The 24,581-nt window shown below is 34.3% G+C and overlaps 1 protein-coding gene across 1 annotated transcript; it reads left to right on the forward strand.

Annotated features, from left to right (window-relative positions):
* Positions 1-407: 407 nt before the first annotated feature.
* On the forward strand, positions 408-23,239 carry LOC129264930 (exocyst complex component 5-like). The gene is made up of 19 exons (XM_054902894.2): positions 408-563; positions 7,227-7,472; positions 8,008-8,205; positions 8,670-8,734; positions 9,542-9,570; positions 10,896-11,005; positions 11,238-11,282; positions 11,602-11,655; positions 12,224-12,310; positions 13,056-13,132; positions 13,745-13,954; positions 14,416-14,572; positions 15,959-16,191; positions 16,633-16,719; positions 16,864-16,972; positions 17,556-17,712; positions 18,142-18,200; positions 18,508-18,609; positions 19,612-23,239. Exons 1-19 carry the CDS (start codon positions 540-542, stop codon positions 19,696-19,698), a joined length of 2,136 nt encoding a protein of 711 aa, XP_054758869.1. The 5' UTR covers positions 408-539; the 3' UTR covers positions 19,699-23,239.
* The last annotated feature ends 1,342 nt before the right edge of the window (positions 23,240-24,581 follow it).

Here is a 24,581-nt window from a genome sequence, read left to right on the forward strand (position 1 = left end):
ACATTTTCATCCGACAAGTTGTCAGATCTGACATCTTTCTCTGATGTTGATTGGCTGAGAGGTACTGTTACTATGGTAACTGTCGGATAAAATGGGACTTGTCGGATAAAACGTCCGACAAGTACTTTCATGAAACGCCCTCCCGGGGGTGCTTCCTACATGTATGGAGAATAAAACACCCAGCACCCCTTACGAAAATCTTGGGGGTGCTTCACCCCCGCACCCCCGCTTCCCAGGGCCATGAATTATGGGCACACTATACCACAGGGTATCCTAATTTGTAGATAAATCCCGAATAAATATACTAGGTCTGAACCCGGGGGCATGAAAGGATCAGACAGACCACTTGACCTCGACTCACAGTAATCAGTAGTGTCTCCCTCTTTTGGGCAAAGCTTTATAATTATAGTGCTCCCCTCGCATAAAATGTCTTCCGGGATTCTGCTTGCATTTGGGAGTGAGAAGCAGACGCGAAAATCAGTCGTTGAAAACATCATTAATTCTTCGTCTTACCTCTAACTTGTTAAATCTAAAAGAAGATGTCTTCTTTAAAAGAATTTGCTGTAAGTTGACCTTTTGATGAAGTAAAAAGTATAATATTTGTCTTGCATTTCTAGGTTCGAGTTCCGAACAGTGAAGTCTGTCAGTGTGACGTTTTTTTGTTGTTTGTAATCAATATGATTGAAATGAATAAGGTACCGTCGTATCTAATGAATGAAACAGTGACAGTGAGTTTGGTGATCCAGTCAGTGGACTGTATCATGGTAACTAATAGCATAAGACTATAGGCCTAACTAATTACTAATCGAGTCAGAATTAGAATGCCCAAACACTCCAAACTTAGTTAACAACAATTTGGGAGTAATTTAATTTTGGCTTAATTGTTTAGGGAACCTCTTGTCCATTTGTACGCAAGCACTTGTGAAGACAGTTGTGTACCATACCACTATTCACTAACAAGTATTGCGAGGTTCCATGCACTACGATTCGTGTCTACGCAGTGGATTTTTTAGTTGTCGGTTAACATTGCTTCATAACAGTTTAACACAAATAATGTGAGCCGAAACTCATTCCGTTGGCGTTACTCACCAGGGCTTTTTCTGGTGAAAAGTGTTCCATTTTCAATTTTAAAATAAAAAAGAGCAAAATTGCTTACCTCGGCCTGGAAAGTGGCTTCGCGTGTCTCTTCGACGGAAATAAAAGGAAGGTCGTTGGTGGCGCTAGTACAATTCACAACCTTAATTCAGCTTGGCGGCATTTTTTAGACTAGATTCTTGATTCATTGTATATGCGCAATTCCAATGATTGTTTGATAAAATAGAGACACCAATATTCAATAAATGCAATAACTTATAAAACATACTTTTTATATTATTTTGCTGACGATAATACTTTTTGGAAAATATTCAAAGCGACAATTAAACAAAAAATATAGAAAATTCTATGTACCTTGAATGAAGCCCCGCAAGTGCTACCATTCGTTTGTCATTAACGTTCTACCAAAGTCTTTACAGTAAAAAGATTGGACACTTTGCCGACTTACTTTGTGTAACGCTTTGCATCGATTTACGTGTAAAATAGTTTTTGTGCTTAGTCTTTCCCTTGTAGTGTCTTTGATATGAAGATAAATCGTGCGACCTCTTTAGCTCATTAGACGCAAATTTGGGAAATCGCAAGCTCGCTCCGTATTTTGTCAACGAGAAGAAAATTATACTCTTAAATGACGCTATTTGAGGGATATTCATCATATTAGGGGGAATTGACTTTACATCGTTTGGTAAGTTTCGTAGGAGGACTTGATTCTGTAAATCCTCTTATGAAATTTGCGGGAGTTTGTTGCAATTTTGCATGCGCCGTGCCTTCAATTTTCCTGTACACGGCGGCAGTAATGCACCCATGGGTGGTTGTGTACAAGTGAATAATAATGTTCTTAATCGATCGCTAGAGGGTATTCATTTGTCTCGCAATCTACTATGGTCAACAAATTTGTGATCACTCTCGCAAAAAGTGTTCACTAGCTTTCTAGGAAATTTGTGATCACTCTCGCAAAAAGTGTTCACTAGCTTACAAGTTCACGAGCTTTCGAGTGCCGCTGCAACTCTTTATCAAGTGAAGAAAATTATCTTACTAACCTTCCCAAAATGTGGCCAAGTTAATGTGCAGTTTATGCAGTGGGCACGTCATGGTCTAGTGGTTCTGACTCTCACCTTTCAAACAGAAGTTTGTGGGTTCGAATCGTAGCCATGACGTGTTTTCCTTCAGCAAGAAATTTATCCACACTGTGCTGCACACGGCCCAGGTGAGGTTAATGGGTACCGGCAAGAAGTAATTCCTCAAAAAGCTGTGCGCACCAGAATCAGTAGACTAGCTTAGCCGGGGTAATATAGGAGTGCCTTGAGCACCTAGCAAGGTGGATATGTGCGCTATACAAATCCTATATTATTATGTCTAAAATAAGGATACAAGATTCTGCTTCCTTATTTTGTAGCTTGGTACAAGAGTCTATTATACCCCCAAACTGGCCAACTTGATCTATAAACTTCTCTGAGATAATAAAACATTTCTGAAAGAGAAAAAAATTACTCAGAAGGTCAAAAAACAAAAATTCCTTTCTAATTTCACCAGGCTTGTTGCACACGTGTTGTCTGTAATATGGTGGATGGCTGTTGATAATGACAATAAATTGAGGGCAGTATTGCAGAAATTTATTTAAAGATGTTAAAGAAAATTACAATGTTTCAACTTACCCCGCGTTCCAACTAACCCCGGTCTCCCCTACTGTCCATAAGGTACACTCTTGCTTGGGTCAGGAAAAGGTGACGTCACTATAAAAATTAAGATTCAATGCATTGCATGCTCTTAGTAAATGCAGACGCGCAGGGCTAACCGGATAAATGCACATTACCATTAATCGATATTCTCCCCAATCATTTAACACAGGGTTTACCCTCCAAAAATAAAAAGTTATATTGTACAACTTTTTGAAATGAGATCACGTGGCACCAATCTAGCCAATCACAGCTCGTATTTTACTACCATTATTTATCTATATAATGCAGTAGCAGCCAAATAGCTAATGTTCAGAGCTTAAACACTGGTGTCTTCACTCTCGTGCCTTAGAAGTTTTAGTATTCAGGGCCAGCTCATCTCTATCATCTTAAGACTACTGGCCTTTGGAGAGTAAAAGAAAAAATTCAAATACAACCTTACTTTCCATTTAGCCTGGTAGATGTTCTCGTCAAGAAGATATCAGTCAGATCGCTATAAACATGCCTGGAAAAGTTATAGTTCTGAGATTGAGATAAAGTGTGTGCAGGTGACCCACTACCATGAATGTTTATATACCTATGTCCTTAAAGGGGCTTTCACAATCGCTCTTGCGATCGTTTGCGGTCATTTGGTCACAATATATGTTGCACACAATCGCAACGGTTGTAAGCAGTCGCACCACCAATTGTGAAAGGGGCTTAAGCCATTCAGCTTGTGTCAAATTTTACACTACCCGTATAAAATACATTACATCCTAAAAATATTTTTATGACCAAAAATCATCTCATGTCATGCCTGTATGATTTTCATAATAAAAGCACAATTTTATTTTCATCATTCATTTAGAATACATTTAAAGCCCCTGGTTGAAATACAGATTTGAATAATAAAAATTTGAATATAAAATATTGCAAACTGATCCAGTACATGTAGATCATACAAAATCGATTGAACTTGGTACAGACCTTCAACTTAACATTTTGGGGCACCAAGGTCAAAATTTTTTTTACAAAGAAGGCATCAAAGTACATACACACACATAAAAGATTTATAAATAAAAATTTAAATACAATATTTTCACAAATGTCTTACCCTAGGTTCAGGTGTACATTATAATAAATGAAAAAAAAAATACTGTTGGCTTTGCTCAGCATAAGCTCACCAGGTTACATCTTTCCTGCAACAGTGAGTGATTGATAATAATTCTGATGAAGGTTAAAAATGACTCCAGTGATTCAAGCCTTCTAGAATGATGATGAACTCCTGCTGTTCTAGCTCCTCTTTTGAACTTCCATTTCCTGTGGTTGCCCACCCCTTCCCCATTCACTTTCCTGTGCTTCTCGGGGTGCTGTTTACACATGTGGGGGTGGGTGAAAGTGATTTTCAAAGTTTCACCTGATAGTTCTCCAAGTTGTGCATGCTCTGTCCATGAGCCATTATTAAGTTAAAGAGATTGTTTGGGTTTAAAACAAATATTATACAATTGGTGTAGTATGCATGTTGTATACCATGGATATGTGTGAATAAAACTGGTTGTAGGAGGCATTGCATGTGTTTTTCATGTCGTCCTATCTGTCTTTCTGGTTTTAGTTCTTCTGAACACTAGAACTATTTGACTGATCAACTTCAGACTTGACTTATTTATTCATTCAGGGATGACAATGATCTGATAAGATATGGAGTTACATTTTCAATAGTCATGAATATAATTTAATGTCAGAACTATATTGATGAACAGATGAACAAATTGTACATACAGTCAAGTTATCATAGTTGGTTGATTGAAAAGATAAAGCTGCAGCTGTTCTCTGCTTCATTCTTAATTGGATGGGAAGTTTGATACATATACCTAATAGGATGAGGATTAGGAATTGAATTCCCCCAAATCTGGGGTAATAATGGAGATGAACCATATTATTTATATGGCAATTTACGGGATGAATATTACTTGACATGTGTAAAAAAAAAAAGAAGAAGAAAGAAGTAGATTTTTGGCAAACCTTCATTCCCATGATATAATTATGTTGTTTAATTTTTAATTTTTCCACTTTTATTACTGACCAATTTGTATCAGATTGGAATTCACCTTTAAAAGACCAAGTTCAAACTAGAGAGATTAGTCATGACATTGTCTTGCATGTTTAGTGACTGACAGCCGAGCCCAAGGTCAACACTCGTCTTACTCATGATCAATGCAAAGTCTGTGGTGATCACTCGCTCATACCGGATGTTCTGAGAGGAAGAGATTGAAAGAGAGAGACAGGGAGACACACCTAAAGAAATAGAGAGATTAAGATAAAGGATGAGGGGGGGGGGGGAATGTTGCAATATACAAAGCACAAAAAAGATGAGACAACTGCGAGCATGTGCGTCAGTATTTTATATGCGGACCAAACCAACATATTTTGAGGTTTATCATTGCTGCTTGCCAGTCCACAAAGTTTTTAGGGACAAGTTTCAATATTCAGATCTTGTTGGCAGCTGAGTCTTATAATATTTTTTGGTGAATACATTCTATCGGTATCAATCCAGTACATTACATACATGTACTTTATTCCACCATGGCTCAGTCAAGGATTAACAGTGTAAAAAGTTACAAAGTTATGGGAGGCTTGGGAAATATGACTGACCTCACTTCTTTTGTGGTAAGTTATGCTGTGACAGTGTAAAATCTCAATCTATCCTTTTTTTTCATCCTGGAAGTATCAACGGTCATTTTATGATCACCTATGATTCCCAGGATTGTTTCGAAAATTATTTTTTTCTTCAATACTTTACTTTATACTTATGTATCTTTTTTTTACAATGGAAGTTTATTTTACTTAATTCATAGTCATATTCGTAGTGTAAAAATAACTTTTAAATAGTTTTATTCTCAAAGAATTTTCACATATTATTACCTCCAGCTTCTTTAGGCATCAGTGGCACTTCATAATCTTAATTCCAGTTTTCATTTTGGTGGATATTTTTTAAAGGTCACTTCCAACTTGAGTCTTTTATGCAGTTGATTGAAAATTGAACTCAGAATTCCAGCTATACATGTATGTACTGTCATCATAATTGCAGATTTTAAGGTCAGACAGAAATCAAGATATTCATGTAATGTTAGAAAATTCATGTACATATCTCAATAGCATACTACCATGTGGTAAAAAAAAGTGTATACACATGTGTTACGGGCTGACTGCATCAGCATAGGCACCTGCTCTTCCAGCTTTGTGCTCTCAGGCACAGTGTATGTATAGTACAGCGAATCTTGTTTATTTTTCACTTTTTAAAAAAACTTCCCTTTTGTTTTAAATTTTCAGATAAACATACACTAGACAGTGATACACTGTACCTTGTCAAAGCAAGATTTATGCTTTTGATGATGTTCAATCCTATTAAATTGTAATTCTGTCAGTCAGTTTTCTTTTTACTTTTCTGGAAACATAAAAGATAACACCACACTCTCTTTAAGGTTTTTGTCTCACCTGCATAGCAGAGTGAGACTATAGGCGCCGCTTTTCCGACGGCAGCGGCAGCGTCAACACCAAATCTTAACCGAAGGTTAAGTTTTTGAAATGACAGCATAACTTAGAAAGTATATGGACCTAGTTCATGAAACTTGGCCATAAGGTTAATCAAGTATTACTGAACATCCTGTGGAAGTTTCAGGTCACATGATTAAGGTCAACGGTCATTTAGGGTCAATGAACTTTGGCCAAATTGGTGGTATTTGTTGAATTACCATCATAACTTTGAAAGTATATTTGTCTAGTTCATAAAACTTGGACATAAGGTTAATCAAGTATTACTGAACATCCTGCATGAGTTTCACGTCACATGACCGAGATCAAAGGTCATTTAGGGTCAATGAACTTTGGCCAAATTGGGGGTATCTGTTGAATTACCATCATAACTTTGAAAATATATTGGTCTAGTTCATAAAACTTGGACATAAGAGTTGTCAAGTATCACTAAACATCTCATGCAAGTTTCAGGTCACATTAGCAAAGTCAAAGGTCTTTTAAGGTCATTGAACTTTGGCCATTTTATAGGCAATTATTAGATTGCTGTCATAACTTTCAAAGTTTATAGATATAGTGTATAAAATGTGGATATAGGGGTAATCAAGTATCACTGACAAGTTTTAGGTCACATGATCAAGGTCCAATGTCAATGAACGTAGTATTGTATCATTATATGAATGGTGTTTTTTGTGAATAATTATTTAAATGGTGTTTTACAAAGTCAGCACTGCTGCTATACTGAATCGCGTGATGCAGGTGAGACCGCCAGAGGCATTCCACTTGTTTAAATTCTAATCTGTTTACAAATTTTTCGCCATTACTCCTATTTGTTTAAGATCGGTATGCTCGATCTGTAATGAAAATCACAAGTCAGAAAAAATTGGAACCAGTGAGATTCGAACCTGCCATCTACTGCTTTCCGTTTGTTCTGTTCTTCATTTACAGAAGTCTGATTTTGACCCTGAGCAGCACGTGGAGCAGCTTGCCTGGCGTGTTTTAGGAGGGGACACCAGGGATGGTCCAGGCAGCTTTGATCCTAAGAAGATGCTCAATGCATTTGTGTGTACCATTGAGGAGCTGAAGCTAAGCTCTGCCAGGGTAGAGGAGAAGATCACAAAGCTGGAACATGGTATGAAGACTGAGATGAAGCAGCATGCTAAACGTATCTCACAGCTTCAGGATCATAATAAGGTAAGAGGAGGTGGTAGGAGAGGTTGCTCAGTATAGTGATTATATTGAAATATAATATTCAACAATGTTGGGTCTGACAATATTGACTCTATGATATATCACCTTACATGATTTTTAAAAATGAGGTTAGGACATGTATTTGACTAGAAATCTGCTGTTGAATGCTGTGATTTTCAGGTAGGGTCATAAATGGTATAATGCCCAGGATCCCAGTCTAACCTTGGGTCCAAGCGAAAAAGTCACAAACTTGAGGAATTTTCCCTCTGTACGTTTGCACCTGTAACCCTTAGATGAAGAAAAAAAAACCATGAACATTGTTTAACATTTTTGGCTGATTGAGGGATGATAGGAAGATAGAAAGATTGATTTTTTCCCATTGTGGTTAATTTCAGGCCCCTGCTTCTATTTGATGTCAGCATTTCTATGATTATCCGTACCTCTCAATACCTGGCAATCCAATATTCTGATAGTAAAATCCTTCTTTCATACTCTACACCCATACATCTCTTTGTAATCTCTTTCTCGGCATACACAGCTAGCCTTCCTAAATTTTCAAGAGCTGGATGAGCGTATCAACAGTGTAGCAACCAAGGTGGTTCATCTAGGAGACCAGTTAGAGGGTGTGAACACACCCAGGTCAAGGGCAGAGGAAGCACTCAAGCTCATCCAATATTTTGCAGATTTCATGGATGATTTTGGACCAACTGCTGATATCTTCAATGATCCAGAAAAGGTAAATACAGCATTTACTATAACTCTTTCTCCATACAAACTTGCAAATTTCGAACTTTGAAACATATTTTATATGATTTTCTATTCATTTTAGGTACATAAACTTCAGCAAGAAAAAAAGAAAGAAAAATACTGTTGCCAATTTGAAGAGTTAATGTTGATCAAATAACTCTTCAAATTGTCCATTGTCCTTAATGGGCTAAAATGTCAAACAAATATTTATTAATCATCAGTTTATTTTTTAAAATTTCTGTTGAGGCTAAAAATGTGATGTCATACATAACTTATATAGCGCTTTACAAAACATATGTTCAAAGCGCTTTATGATGAACAACTAATAATAATAATGAAATTACATTGAACAGCACTTTAAAATGTATCTACGGGGACTGGTGTCATGATAGCATTGTCCTTAAAAATCATCTTTTTTATTTTTGGAATTTCCGTGTTTTTCTCTTTTTGTAGTACCAAGAAGCTGCTGATGTAATACAGAAGCTACAACTGATTGCCCAAGAATTACCACAAGATCAGTAAGTTCAAGGCCTGTTAACACAAAAATCTACAATCAGTTGCACATTTGACATAAATTTTGATTGGTTAAAAAAGTGTATGTTAGAATTAAATGCAGAGGCAATTTTTAATTAATTAATACTTTCAGATTACCCATGGCACTGTGACACAAAGTTGATTTTATGATTAAATGCATTAATTGTAATCAATTGTACAAATGGAGCACTAAACTTTGTATTATCAGATCCAGGTGAGTGTTCCATAAAGATGTTTGTAAAGTTATGCACAACTTTACATGACTGGAACATGTTGTTAGGTGCTACCTCAGATATATAAGGATTTAAACTTTAGAAGAAAATGGTCTCTAGTCATGTATTAAGTCAATTGTAATTTATGGACAGCTTTATGAAACACCGATCAGGTCACATTTTATCTGTGCTTACTGTAGCAAGAAGGATTCTGCATATAGTTGAACTACTGGAGTGCATGCTGGGAAGACTGATCAATCTCATAATTTCCTTATACAACATAAATAAATAATATATATTAAATATTTCAGTAAGATTTTTCACTTTATATACGTAGTATATGCATTTGGGGAAAGGGTAATTTTTCCTGAACAGGTATTTTTTCCTTCTGTTATTACAGATTATGTTCCAATTTGAATCCAGTTGTAAGTACAAGGGCTATTTTTTCCCCCTTTTTTTTTTGGGGGGGGGGGGTAAATCGACTTAAGCCAACATGCTTTTTTTTTCCTAATTTAACTCTGATATGTGTTGGTAACTGCACCTAATCCTCACAAATTTTTCGGCATTTCTCTTCTCCAGATTTGATAAGCCAAAGAAAAAGATTCAAGGTGAGTGAAGATTAGATTCATATCTTTGCATCCTGTATATGGGCCATTCTTGGTCTCATGTATAGCTTAACATTTTACAAATCTTGATTTTAAGTAATTCAAAGGTTATATAATATTAACGTGTTTAGTCAGCTATCATTTTGAAATATTTTTTGCTGTCTCCAATATGCAGGTTCAAGGTCAGAGGTAAAAAAGTGGTAAAAAATGTGTGTGACTTCAAACAAAAGCATGCTTTCGAAAGTTTAATTTAATTTAATTTCATTTTGAAATTCCTGTAAATTTCTAAATGAAATTAAACTTTCAAACTCATCATAATTAATTATGAATCTCTAAAATTTTTTATTTATAACTAATTAAAGTCACAATTTGTCATAATTTCTGTCACACACAAGACCATTTATGTATCAATAAACCTGGATGTGTTCTTAAATTTACAAGCAGCTTTATAAATGACTGAATTATGAAGTGCCAAAATCTAAGCCAAAGTTTCTTCTGATGTTTAACCAGAGATATTTGTACTTCCATTAATTTGATTTAAATTTTAGCAATTAGCATAATTTGAACTAAAATCTATGTTAGCAACTGTTTTCAACTTCAGCCATTCATTGAAAGTATAAATGATTCAGATGATATTCTAGTCTCTATAAGGTTTTTCCCATAAGTGTGAAAAATCTCTTTCAGTCAGTTTGAATTTCATGTTCAGTCTGATATCAACAGAAGGCAGTATAAACAAAGCTTTTCTATGCATCTTCATCTAAAGAAATAAAGATTTACAATTGAATTTTCAAAAGAACACAGTGGTAGCCTTAACCTAAAGATAACAGGCCAAAAGTATGAACTTATATAGTAATAATAGCAAGACCATTTAAAACTCAAAATATGATATATGATTATGAAAACTCAGAATTATAGTAATATACTGACAATTATTTCTTGGCAAAAGTTACAAGCGATATGAAATAAGTTTTGAGAAGAGTTTAGAAAGTCTGTTGAGAGGGAGCCTGATAAAAATGCAAAGGAAGTGAATTCTGGAGTAGAGTAGGGGCGGGAAATTTATGGAACCTTTGCTCTCCTGTACAGATAAATTTTCACATTCTTTATCTCAAATGTGAGCAATCACAAATGAAATGATTAGAATAATTGAAAATATAATAAAAGATAATGTGTTAAAAATCGATGCAGACCATTTAAAGTCCAGTATATTGTGCCTCCAGAATAATAATAAAAAATGAACTAAAACAAGCTAATTATATTCTTTAAATTGGCAATGCAGTGAAAAAAATAAAATAAGCATTTGGAAATTCATTACTGTCTTCTTCCTACAGAGAAATATAATCAGATAGAGGAGGATCTAATCCAAGATTTCAGACATTACTTCCAAGAAGCTGACATTGAGAGAATGAAAGAATTAGCAAGTATTCTCATTCATTTTAAGGTGAGATTTAAAACATTAGCCATTAGTTTAATGTCCATTTTCCACATATTGTATTTTTCCCATTTAAGTCATATTTTAGGTTGAAATGATTTTTGAGTTGCCTTTCCTTTAACCTGGGCAGAGTTCATTTTGTTGCATTAAGATATTTAAATTTTTGTCAGATATGCATGCTATCATGTGTACATTCATGCATCTTAATACCTTCATCTGACTTATTTTTCTTTCAATGCAGGGTTACAATCGATGTGTGGATGCTTTCATTGAGGAAAGTCAGATGGTAAATATCATTTATTGCCGGGATAGTTACTGTATTTATTTTATAATGTATTGCTGAACTAATAAATAATTCAGCTTTATTTTCAAATTGCAAAGAAAATAAAAATCATCATATTTTATTTTCCATTTCCATTTTTTTCCACAGATAGTTTAGAATACTCTTTTTTGCATTAGATTATCAAAGTAAATAAAAAATGGCAGTTTCTTGAAATTATACCGGAAAAATTATATGTATTTCACATGTATTTATTACTTTCTTAATTTTTGATAATCATTAAGAAAGAATAATTATATTTTAATTTTTCCTTTCAATTTATTAGAACTGTTTCATTCTTCAAGACGTATGTGAAGATCTGCTTCCACTGTGCAAGAAGGTGAGAAATGCAATTTAATTAAGAATATAAAGTGTTACTCTTTATAGTTTAGAGTAGTAATTTATTTTTCTTGCTAGTGTTGGATTGAAAGAAAACATGTAGCTTGTAGTGAACTGTGGTATTGTGCATTACATGTGGATTAATTTTAACTTTAAGATATTCAGTAACTTTCATACCATGTATCTTACCTGCGTAAACGAAGTGAGACTATCTGATGGTTGTGTTATCAACACCAAATCCTAACCAAGGTTAAGTTTTTTAAAATGCAATCATAGCTTTGAAAATATCAGATTATATATCATGAAATTTGGACTTAAACATAAATGCCAGTTGTGGTAATGAATTCAAATTCCAATAAATTATCCATCTGTTTTGATTAGTGAAAAAAAAAATTGTGCGAAGTGATTCTGGAAGAAATTGCATCACTGCGGAGAAATTTAAAAACAAAATGTGATGTCCTTTGGAAGAAAAAAAAGTAGTATACCCAATCCATGATGTACTTGCTATTTGAATAAAAAGTGATTAACATAACATAATATTTCCTTTTTTATTTAAAAATTCTTCACAGGTTAATGCCTTAATTCATGATGTATTCAGTAGTCCTGAGAGCGTGATGGGGAGGTTTGTGGTTAACCTTTATGAAGATAAGTTACAGGTGAGATATGATCCCTCTTCAATAAGTGAGAAGATGAATGGAATGTCATGAGGGTGTAAAAGTAAAAAGCTGATGATTGTAATCTGAGCAGTAGTAGAATTGTTTCTGTTTTTGCTTGTTTGTATACATCTGAGTTTGATCATTTATTTTTATATAATTCTGTCCTTATTTATTTATTCATTTATTTATTTATTTATTCATGCATATTCACAATGTGCAATGTAAAAGAATACAGAGATAATATATAAATATATATATAAAACAAGTAAATAATGAACATACAAAGGTGTTGCAACATAAGCTAAAAGCTTGATTGGTTGCAGCACCTTTAAACTGGTTTTGCATCCATGAAAAAAAAAATGTAAGAATAAGGAAGAGAGGAAAGAAAGAGAAAAATATAAAAGTGATAGACTACCAAGATATAACAATTAGCAAGTTTCAAGTTGTTATGAATATATGGTAATAGTAATTCAACAAAGTTGAATTACAGAAGGTTCAGGAATGAGCATCATTTTATCACATCTTAAAGTGGGAACTTTTGCTAATTGTAAATAGCACTGTATTAGAATTCTTTTTAAATTAGGCCAAAACATATCTTATTGTATTGAGAGAGAAGATTTTCTTCATGAAATGGAAATATTAGATGGTCTTTATTTTTTAGATTTTGTTGATAAAAAGGATCATGCTGTCATAACATAATTTTTGATATATTTTAGAATAGTTGATTGTCATTTTATCCTTGTAGACACATGTGAAGGGCAAACTAGCTGACAAGAATGATTTAGAACACTATCTAAAAAACCTGCAACATTTGTATGTGAGGTAAGTATTATTAAATCCATTTTCCTTTACTTCCCTTCATGTCAGACTCAATCCAGAAGATGAATACTTTAAAATTGATTGCTTGTTTCATTTTGCTTATTATTAAATAATTCTAAGTGATCTATGTGATTATTGCCTATTTCAATATTAAAAAAAAACTTTTCTTAAAATACAATATATTTACCATTCACAAGCACACCTTGCGTAAGGCTTCCACGAATCTCACTGTGGCAAAAATTGTTCCCATGAAACATTTTCAACTCAAGCCGACAATGAAACTACAGAAATCACTGACATTAGTCCTTGTCATCTACCTGTGCATGACCTAAGCCTATCATAATACTAATCCTAGCATCATGACTATCACAAGATTGGAACGATTGTTGAAGGAGGTCGTAGGTCACTGGATTAAGAAATTTCTCTTGTGAATGTGAGTATGCTTATCAGCTCTTACACCTCTTCCTCTTCCTGTTACCTCCCACGAATAGCACGGTCATGTATGTTATACCTCCAAAACGAGCAAACTCAGCCAACTTTGTAATGCATTTTTCCAGATTTGTTTGTGGAAAAGACCTTCCATAATTAAAGATTCTCCTCATGTTTCCTCTACAGGACAGATAGGCTAACAAGTGCCCTGGCTGAATACCGTCTAGGATCCGATGCCCATCTCCTCAGCCGTCTGACTAAGAAGATCTTTGGAGCATACCTTAACAAGTACAATGTCGCAGAGACCAAACATCTCAAAGAAAAGATGGCAGAACATCTTGATATGTATTATAAGGGTCTTGGTCACACCAAGAAAGGTCCACAGCCTGTTGACAGGTGAGTTTGATCCAAGGGTTGTGCTACATTAGAGGGGGGGGGGGGTACCAACCACCCAAGATAGAAGATGGCAGAACACTTTGATATGGATTATAAGGGGCTTGGTGATAATGATATCAAGAAGGGCCCACATCCAGTTGACAGGCAAGTTGGATCTTTGTGGGGTTTTGGGTTATTGTTGCTATTCCAAGCAGTGGTTTAATGTGTCTGTCCATACAGTAAACTTCACTGGAGACAAAAACAAGTTGCTCTGAACAGAGTAATAAATTGATATGAAAGCAGTCATATCTTCTGTTTAATCTTCACTTGTAAAAGGAGATAGATTCAGATAAAAAATGATATAGTAGCCATGATTACTTATTGTTTCCAAACAATGAAAAATGTAATACTCCCAAAATCTTACCCTGAAATTTGTTAAATTCAAATTTAAGTAAGACCAATTTACTTATGCACTTCTTCAGATTTCAAGACCTTCAGAACAAGATCAGGACCAAGGCTCCACTGAACATCGTAGGAGCAGCTCCAGTGGCGGACTACAAAGGAGAGACTTTCCTATCACAAGAATTGGCCCTGAATCTCCTCTATGAAGCCAAAATGAGCTTTACTAGATGTCAACTGGTAAATGATACTCTCTATGAAATATTTGTATGAAATTTTGATTTCATTTTTAGTGGTCGAGGCCATATTTCTTTGGAATCTTTGTTGAAGTTTGGCAGATTTGTTCATATAGGTCATTTTTGTCTCGCCTGCATAGCAGAGCGAGACTATAGGCGCCGCTTTTCCGACGGCGACGGCGGCGGCGTCAACATCAAATCTTAACCTAAGGATAAGTTTTTGAAATGACATCATAAGTTAGAAAGTATATGGACCTAGTTCATGAAACTTGGACATAAGGTTAATCAAGTATTACTAAACATCCTGCCTGAGTTTCAGGTCACATGACCAAGGTCAAAGGTCATTTAGGGTCAATGAACTTAGACCATGTTGGGAAAATTATTTTCAAAATCTTAACCGAAGGTTAAGTTTTTGAAATGACATCATAACTTAGAAAGTATATGGACCTAGTTCATGAAACTTGGGCATAAGATTAATCAAGTATAAGTGAACACCCTGCTCAAGTTTCAGGTCACGTGACCAAGGTCAAAGGTCATTTAGGGTCAATGAACTTTGGCCAAGTTGGGGGTATTTGTTGAATTACCATCATAACTTTGAAAATTTATGGATTTAGTTCATGAAACTTAGACATTAGGTTAATCAAGTATCACTGAATATCCTGTGCGAGTTTCAGGTCACATGACCATGGTCAAAGGTCATTAAAGGTCAATGAACTTTGGCCGTGTTGGGGGTATATGTTAAATTACCATCATAACTCTGAAGTTTATGGATCTAGTTCATAAAACTTGGGATATAAGAGTAATCAAGCATCACTGAACATCCCCTGTGAGTTTCAGGTCACAAAACCAAGTCAAAGGTCAGTTAAGGTCAATAAACTTAGGCCATGTTGGGGTAATTGTTGAAGTGCCATCATAACTTTGAAAGTTTATGGATAGAGTGAATGAAATGTGGACATGGGTGTAGTTGACAGTCTTAAGTCTCTGTTCAAATGTCATTTATGGTCAATGAACGTGGTATTATGTCATTATATGAATGATGTTTTTGTGAATGATTATTTTATAGTAGTTTTCAAAGTTAGCACTGCTGCTATATTAAATTGCGTAATGCAGGCGAGACTGCCAGAGGCGTTCCACTTGTTATTTTTAGTCACCACATTTCTCTGAATAAAGATAAGATTTTCTTGGATTAGGTATTTTCTGAAATGGCAATAATTGCTTGCTAGATTTCAGTTCTCCTCATTTCACTTTGAGATTGTTTTGATTGAAAAGTTTGGGTGCAATCTGGTCTGTTATGAGGTTAAGTCACCCGTCACCCTTGTGTATTGTTTGGACTTCCTCGGAATCCAGTGTAATGGCAATTAGTTTCTCAATTGCATTTTGTTTTCTGCAGCTGTCAAACCAATCCAACCTTGCCAAGAATGCCTATGATATATTCTGTATCCTGATTGACTTCATGTGCAATGAGCACATTGACTATGCCCTGGAGCTTGGTCTGACGGGAGTACCAATGGGTGAACCTCGAGCCCCTCCTGCAAGCTACTTCTTTGAGATTGTCTGCCAGGCCAATGCCATCTTCCATCTTCTAGAAAAGCAGTTCAGTGACATCTTGGTTCCTCTCATTAGGTGAGTGCTGTGGACTTTTAAAAATAAACTTTCCTGCAATGTGTGGCATATTGATTTCTAATGATTTAAATAAAAATGTAAATTTATTCCAAGAAGTGGTGAACATGTATTTGAATAAATATGATGAAATTAAAAGTTGTAGCAATTAAAAAAAAGGAATTTGGTAACAGTCATTGTCATCATCATCATCGTCATAATTTGTTGCACCGTAATTATAGTCGTATATAATTTCAGTTATCACCACCCTCATCGTCTTATTTTTCTCTTTCTCTTCCTCCTCCTATTTCGTCCTTATATACATCATCTCCACTGTCATTATCATCACCATCGTCATCATCATCATCATCACAATCATCATCATTCCACAATGACAACTTTGTCTCAAGAATTAACATTTTGTAAGATAATTATGTGATGTCACACTTTCTTTCTATTCTACAGTTCCACTGAGCAGCACACAGAGTGTGTAGCAAAGAAGAAAACTTTGATGGAGCAAATGGAAGGGAAGCTAGAAATAGGAGTGGACAGGTCAGTACTGTGGCAATCATTACTTAACCCTTTAACTACTCAAGTATGTCATTCCTATCTTCATATAGTAATGTGTGTATTTTTATCTTGATGTTTGATATATATTTTCCAGAGCTGTCACTCTTGTTGTATTTTAATTCTTAGGTTATTAAATGCCATCTGTGGATGGCTCAAGCACCTGCTATCAACTGAGCAGAAGAAGACTGACTTTAGACCCGAGGCAGAGGCTGGGATGATGACACCATTCTCTCCAGTAAGTCAAACATATCCTGTTTGTTCCAATCAATCAGCATTTAATATCATGGCAATAAACAACAATAAATTGTGGAGTCTAAGGGCCAAATGCATAGATTAGCTCTGGGAAGTTTTATATAGCTGTTTGTGTATTTACAAATACTTGGCTAAGGAACCGCTTTTGTATGAAAAGCCAAAACGTGTTTCTCAATCATTTCTACATGTATAAGGTAAGGTTGATATGTGCAGATGTTAATCACTATTCATAATCAGAGGGTTCATTGTAAAATGAAGTATTTGCCACAATCATTTGCCACATAATCTAAATTATTACTGATACAGTCTTTCTTTGTTGGATTATTGGGAAATTTTGAGTTATATTGTAGCAGTTCAAAGCCTAGTTATTTGTAAAGTTTTGATGTTCATAATTTCCAAAAATGTATTGCCTCTGATATATTTCACACTGACATGTAAACAGATTGTTGATGGACAATGAATACTTATACTTCTCCATATATTCTTTTAAGGCTATATCGTAATGCCATAAAGTGGTATTGATATGAAAGATTGAATATTTATTGTTGTTATTGTTATACTCGTAGGCTTGTGCTAAAGTGATTTCCTACATGGAAAAGCAGGTTGAAACCATCAAGAGATGCATGGATGGCAAGAACATCAACTCAACATTGGCAGAGCTTGGTATACGATTCCATAGAGTTGTCTATGATCATCTTCAACAATTCTCCTATAACTCAATGGGTATGTTGTCAACAATGATCTCTAGAAAAGTAAGGGATGTTTGCTCATGATATCCAATAATATTTGCCTTTGTTTGCTTTGGTGTTTTCTTGATGTCAAATACATTTTTTTGTTCCGCATATTTCAATTGTTTTATTGCACTTTGTATAACGTTTCAATTTTTTATACAATTTATGCAGTGTTCATTTAGATGATATTAGTGTATGTGTTGGTATTAAGAAATTGAAATAAATCTTTAAACACTTTCTCTATGAGCATGATTTGCTTTAATCTGCATTAAGATCTGTTTAAAGATCACTAAAGGTTTTGGATAAAGTTCCATTTTTATTTCAAAAGCCAATTCTGTATTTGGTAGTGTTCTATAATCATATCACATCTTTTTTCTCTGTGGTTATTAAATTCTAATACATTTGATTTCTTCTAATACAGGTGCAATGCTAGTAATCTGTGATGTCAATGAATACAGAAGACTAGTCAAGAATTTCAAGGTAAATGTTACTATAATATGCAAAGAAATAGGCTGAGAATAAAACAAAAAGAATCAGTTGTAAGAACAAGAGAATAATAATTTATCCTATTATTTGAATATGAGAGCCATTTTAAGTGAGATTGTTATTTGTATATTTTTTCTGAAGATTTTGAATGGTATTTTACTTTGTCCCTTTCCCCATTCTTCTATCCGTGAATTTTTCTTCAATATTTCTGATCTTTTTCATTTTTTTTAGATGATTTTAAGTCGCGCATGCTTTCATTTTTATGATAATAATGTGACCTTGAATTTCATTACTCTCAAAGGTCCCAGTGGTTAACACACTGTTTGAGATGCTCCATGCCCTGTGTAACCTGTTAGTCGTAGCTCCAGAGAATCTTAGACAAGTCATCACAGGAGAACAGCTGGTAAGAAATGTATGAAGATATTAGGAAAGTCAAAGTTGATTAGTCCAATTCAATTAAAGTTTAACACCAGTAATAGAATATATCTTGAACTATTGTGTCCATAAAATGCTTCCCAACCTTGACTTTATGGCCCGAATTCACAAAGTTGGTTTATAAAACCATCGGTTGAATCCATGGTTTATGTAGATTTTTTATATAAATTACGCTTATTTACCACGTATATTAAAAAAAGTCCAATGCTGATGTGCATTTTTGTCACAGTGCACCAACTTGGTGCCTGTTGCATGGTTAAATACGCTATTTTATTCATGAGTCCACTGTTTGAAGAGTGGATGCATTAATTCAAAACAGTGGACTCATGAATAAAATAGCGTGGATAACCACGGCAACAGGCGTCAATTTGGCACACTGTGACAAAAGCGCACATCAGCATTGGACTTTTTTTTTTATATACGGCAGTAAATAAGCGTAATTTATACAGGAAACCTGCATAAACCATGGGTTCAACCAATGGTTTTAAAAACCATCTTTGTGAATTCGGGCCAATGAGTTTGTAAAGAGCATAATGAGGTACTGCATTCTAAGAACAAGGACATTTGTTCATATTCAGTTGATCTTGCAGTTCATCTTTCTTTATTTGAATTGCGGCCCAAATTGAAGTAATTGGTCAGATGAGATTATGAAAAACGTATGACTGTATCCTCTGACTTCTTTTAAAGGGGAATAGATCCCTGTGGTCTATAGATCTTATAAGAGACAAATTAACTATGCTCTAGGGAGAGGGGTTAGGGTGTATAATTTTCATATTGGGGAGGTGGAGGAATGAATCTAATAATCATTTCAATAGATACACCTATATTAATGGATAGATATTCTGTCAGTTTGACTACTGATTAGAATATGTAAATGATTATCTGCTTTTTTGATGAATGTTAATATGTTTGACAAAATTGAAAAATAAGTAATCCTTTCTTATACCTGCACCTCTTTCTTTTCTTCCAGGCTGGATTAGACAAGTCAGTGGTTATGTCTTTTGTCCAATTGAGATCTGACTTCAAGACAGCAAAGATTGCCCAGCTCCTGAGATAGCAACATCCTTGATGACTATGACATAGATTATACCTGACTGCTTCTTCTGAGCTTCAGCATTCTCTTTAGCATTTCCTAAAGAGCTCAGCGCCTGAGATAGCAACATTCTTGATGACAACAGCATTTATTTTGGCAAGTTTCTTTAGATCTTCAGGGTACTCTCTATGCTTTCCTGAAGAACCCTGCTCCTGAGATATCACCATCATTGATGACTATAATGTGGACTGTACCAGGCTTCATCTGAGCACCAGCATTCTCTGAAGTCTTTCCTGAAGAACCCATCGCCGAGATAGCAACATTCTAGATGACAGTAACAAGATTATAGCTGTCTTATTCTCCTGAGCTTGTGTGCATTCTCAGTAGCCTTTCCTGAAGAACAATTTGTATTAACTAGGTCTACAAGCAGTTAGTCTACTTCTCAGATAGTCTTATACCATAGAGCTAAATCTATTTGAGATAATCTTTGTAGATTTGCATGGTGGAGTTTATAACGAGGAGAAGGTTTACGGTTCACCATGTGTAATATGAAGAAGAGAAGGAAATACAGGCAGAAAGATTGAAATAGAAAGACGAGAAAGGATGAAATGAGGAGAGAGTACCCCGCGCTCGTTTAACATCCTTCACTCCCGAAGACGGACAGTCAACCTGCCCGAATCGTTGAGTAACCTCTCTTCACTTCATCCTGCTACTACTCAAACCATCGCTACTCAAGCTATATTCAGCTCATCTCATCTGGTTTACAGTCCTTTTCAGGACTTTACTCACTTTCAAGAAAAGAATACTTCTATTTTCCTCTTTTCATCCTATCTCGTCTTTCCATTTCGATCTTTCTGCCTGTATTTCCTTCCCTTCTTCATGGTGAACCGTAAACCTTCTCCACGTTATATCCATTTGGTTTTATAATGTCAATTTGGTCTAGTTGCTGTTTAGTCCAATACCCACTTAATCTCATTCCCATTAGGCCTTTATGCCCAGTTGGTCTACTTTCCTCTGTGTCTTCCTATTATTATTTTTTTTTACTTTGTCAGATTAATTTTTTTCATAAACAGTTCATACAAGCATATAGACATTGCGGTTTTAGGCCAGTGGATGTAGGATGAAATGTGTATACATTATCTTAACTGGAAATTGGACAAAATGGTAAGTGGGCTAAATGGCCATTAGCCAAATGTTTATGAGACAAACTGGCCACAGACACAGCAGGATTAGACCATGGGAGATGAAAGCAGATGGAAAATAGAAGAAGCAGGTTTGAACCATGGGGAAAGTTACCTTAAGAATTCATCTCCTGAGATAGTAAAATCTTTGATGACATAGTTTATACCTGGCTTCTTCTGATCTTCAGCATGCTCTGTAACCTTTCTTGAAGATGTTGATGACACAAAGACTTGCAGGACATGTGTCGTCATGTTAATTGTCTTCAGGATGTGATCAGATATAGCCACAGACTGCATATGAAATATATTTATTAACACAAGTATTAACCTGAAAAATTCAAATTGTCCTGTGAAAACCATATGCACTATCAACATGTTATTTCATCTTTTTGGATGAAGACAAACTAGCGTTGTGCTAATAAAATTAAGTTCTTTAATAAATGTGAGTCAATGTTCATCATGCTTTAGATCATTGTTTGTTTCAAAAGTCATATAAATGAAAAAAGGTTGAATAGTGTATTACCTTTTATACAAATTGAAAATATGTACACCTTTGTCGAACATATGTGGAATTATGGAATCATTCTGCCATTTGCAATTTTTTTCGTCATTCCATTTAGATAATTGTGATAACATTTAAGAACTGTGTTGTTGAAGTTTGTAATCAAAAGAAAATTAAATTGTAACAGATCTTGGTGTGTTTCACCCAGATTTGAGAGTGATTACAATTCATATTTGAATTCACAATTACTCAAGGTAAGCAATGCATTGCTGTATTGGACAGATTATGAGATTATGAGATGGGTCTACTAATTAAAAATGAGATTAATATTGAATATCACAGGGATGTTGGAAACTTATGTACGACTTCTATCTAGACTTCATTCTTTGTGAAACACCTCCCTGATCAAAATTTTTGTTGAAATCTAAGAACATATTCAGGATAAAACTATGGAGTGATTAACGATACAGTGATGCTTAATAGATTAATATAAGAATTAATGATTCATATAGCGAAAAATGTCGGTCTTGAACAAAATTCCATAGTATATCCCTTTGATCCACTATGTGCAAAGATAATATTTACTCATTGAAGGTCAGTTGTGTTCCCTTCCACTTTATATACAAGGTTTGTGCCATAATCTATGCAAAATAGGAACTAGGCAGAGTTACTCAAACTAAGAATTATTGATGATTTATCATAAATTAATCACAAATACAATATATGTGACCTATCATTCATCAGATGATTCCTAATCCTGACATGAGTGAGTAAAAACAATTTGAAGTAAGGATACAAAAATGTCATTTGGAAGATTTTTTAAGAAAATCATGTCTAAACAGTTTAATATCTTCTTTTAATTCAAACGAAGAAAATGGTTAAGAAATAACACATTCTGTTTAAGAATAGTGCTTGAATTTCAATACTTTTATTGAATGAGGATGTTTTACAGGCGAGCTGTCAGACTTTCACATTGTTTGGTTTTTGTTATTGATCAGCCATACTTGAAGTCTTTTGTTAACAGTACAATAACCTATGACAGGGAATCCATTTCACATTTGTTGATGAAATTGAGGAAATACAAGCAGTATCTTAGAGAAAAGAACTGTTTTTTCTTGACCTTTTCTTTGATTTAGGTATCAAATAAAAGGGCAGATATCAACAATTTTAAACATGAGGCTTTTTTTAAAATCCAGATACCAGTTGTCATCTGACTTTTTGGTATTTTTTCTTCATATTGTTTTTACTCATTTGTGTGCGAATGAGAAATCATCTAAGTTATACTTATACTATATAAAAGAGGAGACTCGTCATTTGTGTAAGTAATAACAGGTCATCAAAATTTGTGGTTTTATTTTCCTGGGATGCAATGTATATCTATAAGATCATTAACTTAAGTTTGCTATGTTTCTTAATCTACCCATACATGTGTATCCATGATGATATGGATTATATCACTCAAAAGAAAAACATAAATTTACATCAAGAAATTTAATCTTAAATTGACCAGTTGGGAGGGGTCAATTATTCTCCCCCCCAAAAAAAAAATGTGACCATACAAGTATTTACAAATTTTTGACCACACCACTTTACTTTCAAGTCTTACACATTGCATGCATCTTTGGGTGTGTTTTGGACTGGTATGATCTCAATGTTGATTATAGTTGAACCCCCCTCTTCCTTTTTTAGCTCAAAGGGCCAGATGAGCTTATGCCGTGGCGTGGCGTCCGTCGACAATTTCAAAATGCTTCTTCTTCGCCATTTCAAGTCCGATTTCAATTCTGTTTGCTTTATATGATAGCACTAGGTGGGGGATTCAAAACTTCTTCACAGAATTTTGAAACTCATTAAATATGCTAATTATGCACGTTTTTCAAAATTCACAAAAAACTTGTTCTTTATTTGTTGACCGATTTTGAATTTTTTGCTTCCATCTGGTAGAGCTTCATGAGGTTCACCAAACTTCTACACAGAATTTTGAAATTTTGACTAGAACAATTTTTATGCTAATTTATGCAAAATTAATTCATGCATATTTTTAAAAATTCATATAAAATGCTTCTTTATTTGTTGACCAATTTTGATTTTTTTTCCCATCTGGTAGAGCTTCATGAGGTTCACCAATTTTCTACACAGAATTTTTTTATTTGGAGTAGAAAATAATGCTAATTTATGTGAAATTCATAAATCACAGAAAATGCCTCTTTATTTGTTGACTGAATTTCAAAATGCTTCTTCTTCATCATTTCAAGTCTGATTTCAATTCTGTTTGCTTTATATGATAGCATTAGGTGGGGGATTCAAAACTTCTACACAGAATTTTGAAACTTATGAAATACGATAATTTATGCGTATTTTTAAAAATTCACATAAAATGCTTTTTCTTCTTTAATTGTTGACCGATTTTGATTTTTTTTCTTCCATCTGGTAGAACTTCATGAGGTTCACCAAACTTGTACACAGAATTTTGAAATTTTTAGTCGAAAATTTTTAATACTAATTTATGCAAGATTTATTCATAAATCACAGAAAATGCCTCTTATTTATTTGTTGACCAATTTTGAATTTTTTTCTTCCATCTGGTAGAGCTGCATGAGGTTCACCAAAGTTAAACACAAAATTTTGTCTAGAAAATTATTTATGCTAATTTATGCAAAATTTATTCATAAATCACAAAATATGTTTTTTCTTCTTCATTTGTTGATCAATTTCAATTTTGTTTGCTTTATATGATAGCTCGAGGTGGTGATACAAAATTTCAACACAGAATTTTGAAACTCATTAAATATGCTAATTTATTCATATATTTAAAAAACTCACAAAAATACTTATTTATTTGTTGATTGACTTTTATTATTTTTGTTTCATCTGAGAGCTACATGAGGTTCACCAAGGTTCTACAAAGAGTTTAGAAATTTTGACTTGAAAATTATTTATGTTTAATTTATATGAAATTTATTCATAGATCACAAAAAATGCTTAGATGTATGTCATTTCTTCATCAATTTCAATTCTATATCCTCAATTTATGTCACCAATATAATTCACTAGTGTCAACTGGGCTGAAATTAAAATGACGAAGAAGAAGCATTTTAAAATTCAGTCAACAAATAAAGAATAGGCTTTATTTGTCGATTGATTTTGATTATTTTTGTTCCATCTGAGAGCTACATGAGGTTCACCATGGTTCTACACAGAGTTATAGATCACAAAAAATGCTTCTG

This window comes from Lytechinus pictus, chromosome 7 (genome assembly GCF_037042905.1).
Source record: "Lytechinus pictus isolate F3 Inbred chromosome 7, Lp3.0, whole genome shotgun sequence".
Lineage (NCBI taxonomy): Eukaryota > Metazoa > Echinodermata > Echinoidea > Temnopleuroida > Toxopneustidae > Lytechinus > Lytechinus pictus.

What these genes read in the sequence shown, in the direction of transcription:
- LOC129264930 (XM_054902894.2), top strand. Translation starts at nt 540, where the DNA reads ATGTCTTCTTTAAAAGAATTTGCT. An exon ending in TTTATGAAGATAAGTTACAG is followed by an intron (nt 12,311 to 13,055) that starts GTGAGATATGAT and finishes TTATCCTTGTAG; the next exon opens with ACACATGTGAAGGGCAAACT. An exon ending in TGATGACACCATTCTCTCCA is followed by an intron (nt 16,973 to 17,555) that starts GTAAGTCAAACA and finishes TTATACTCGTAG; the next exon opens with GCTTGTGCTAAAGTGATTTC.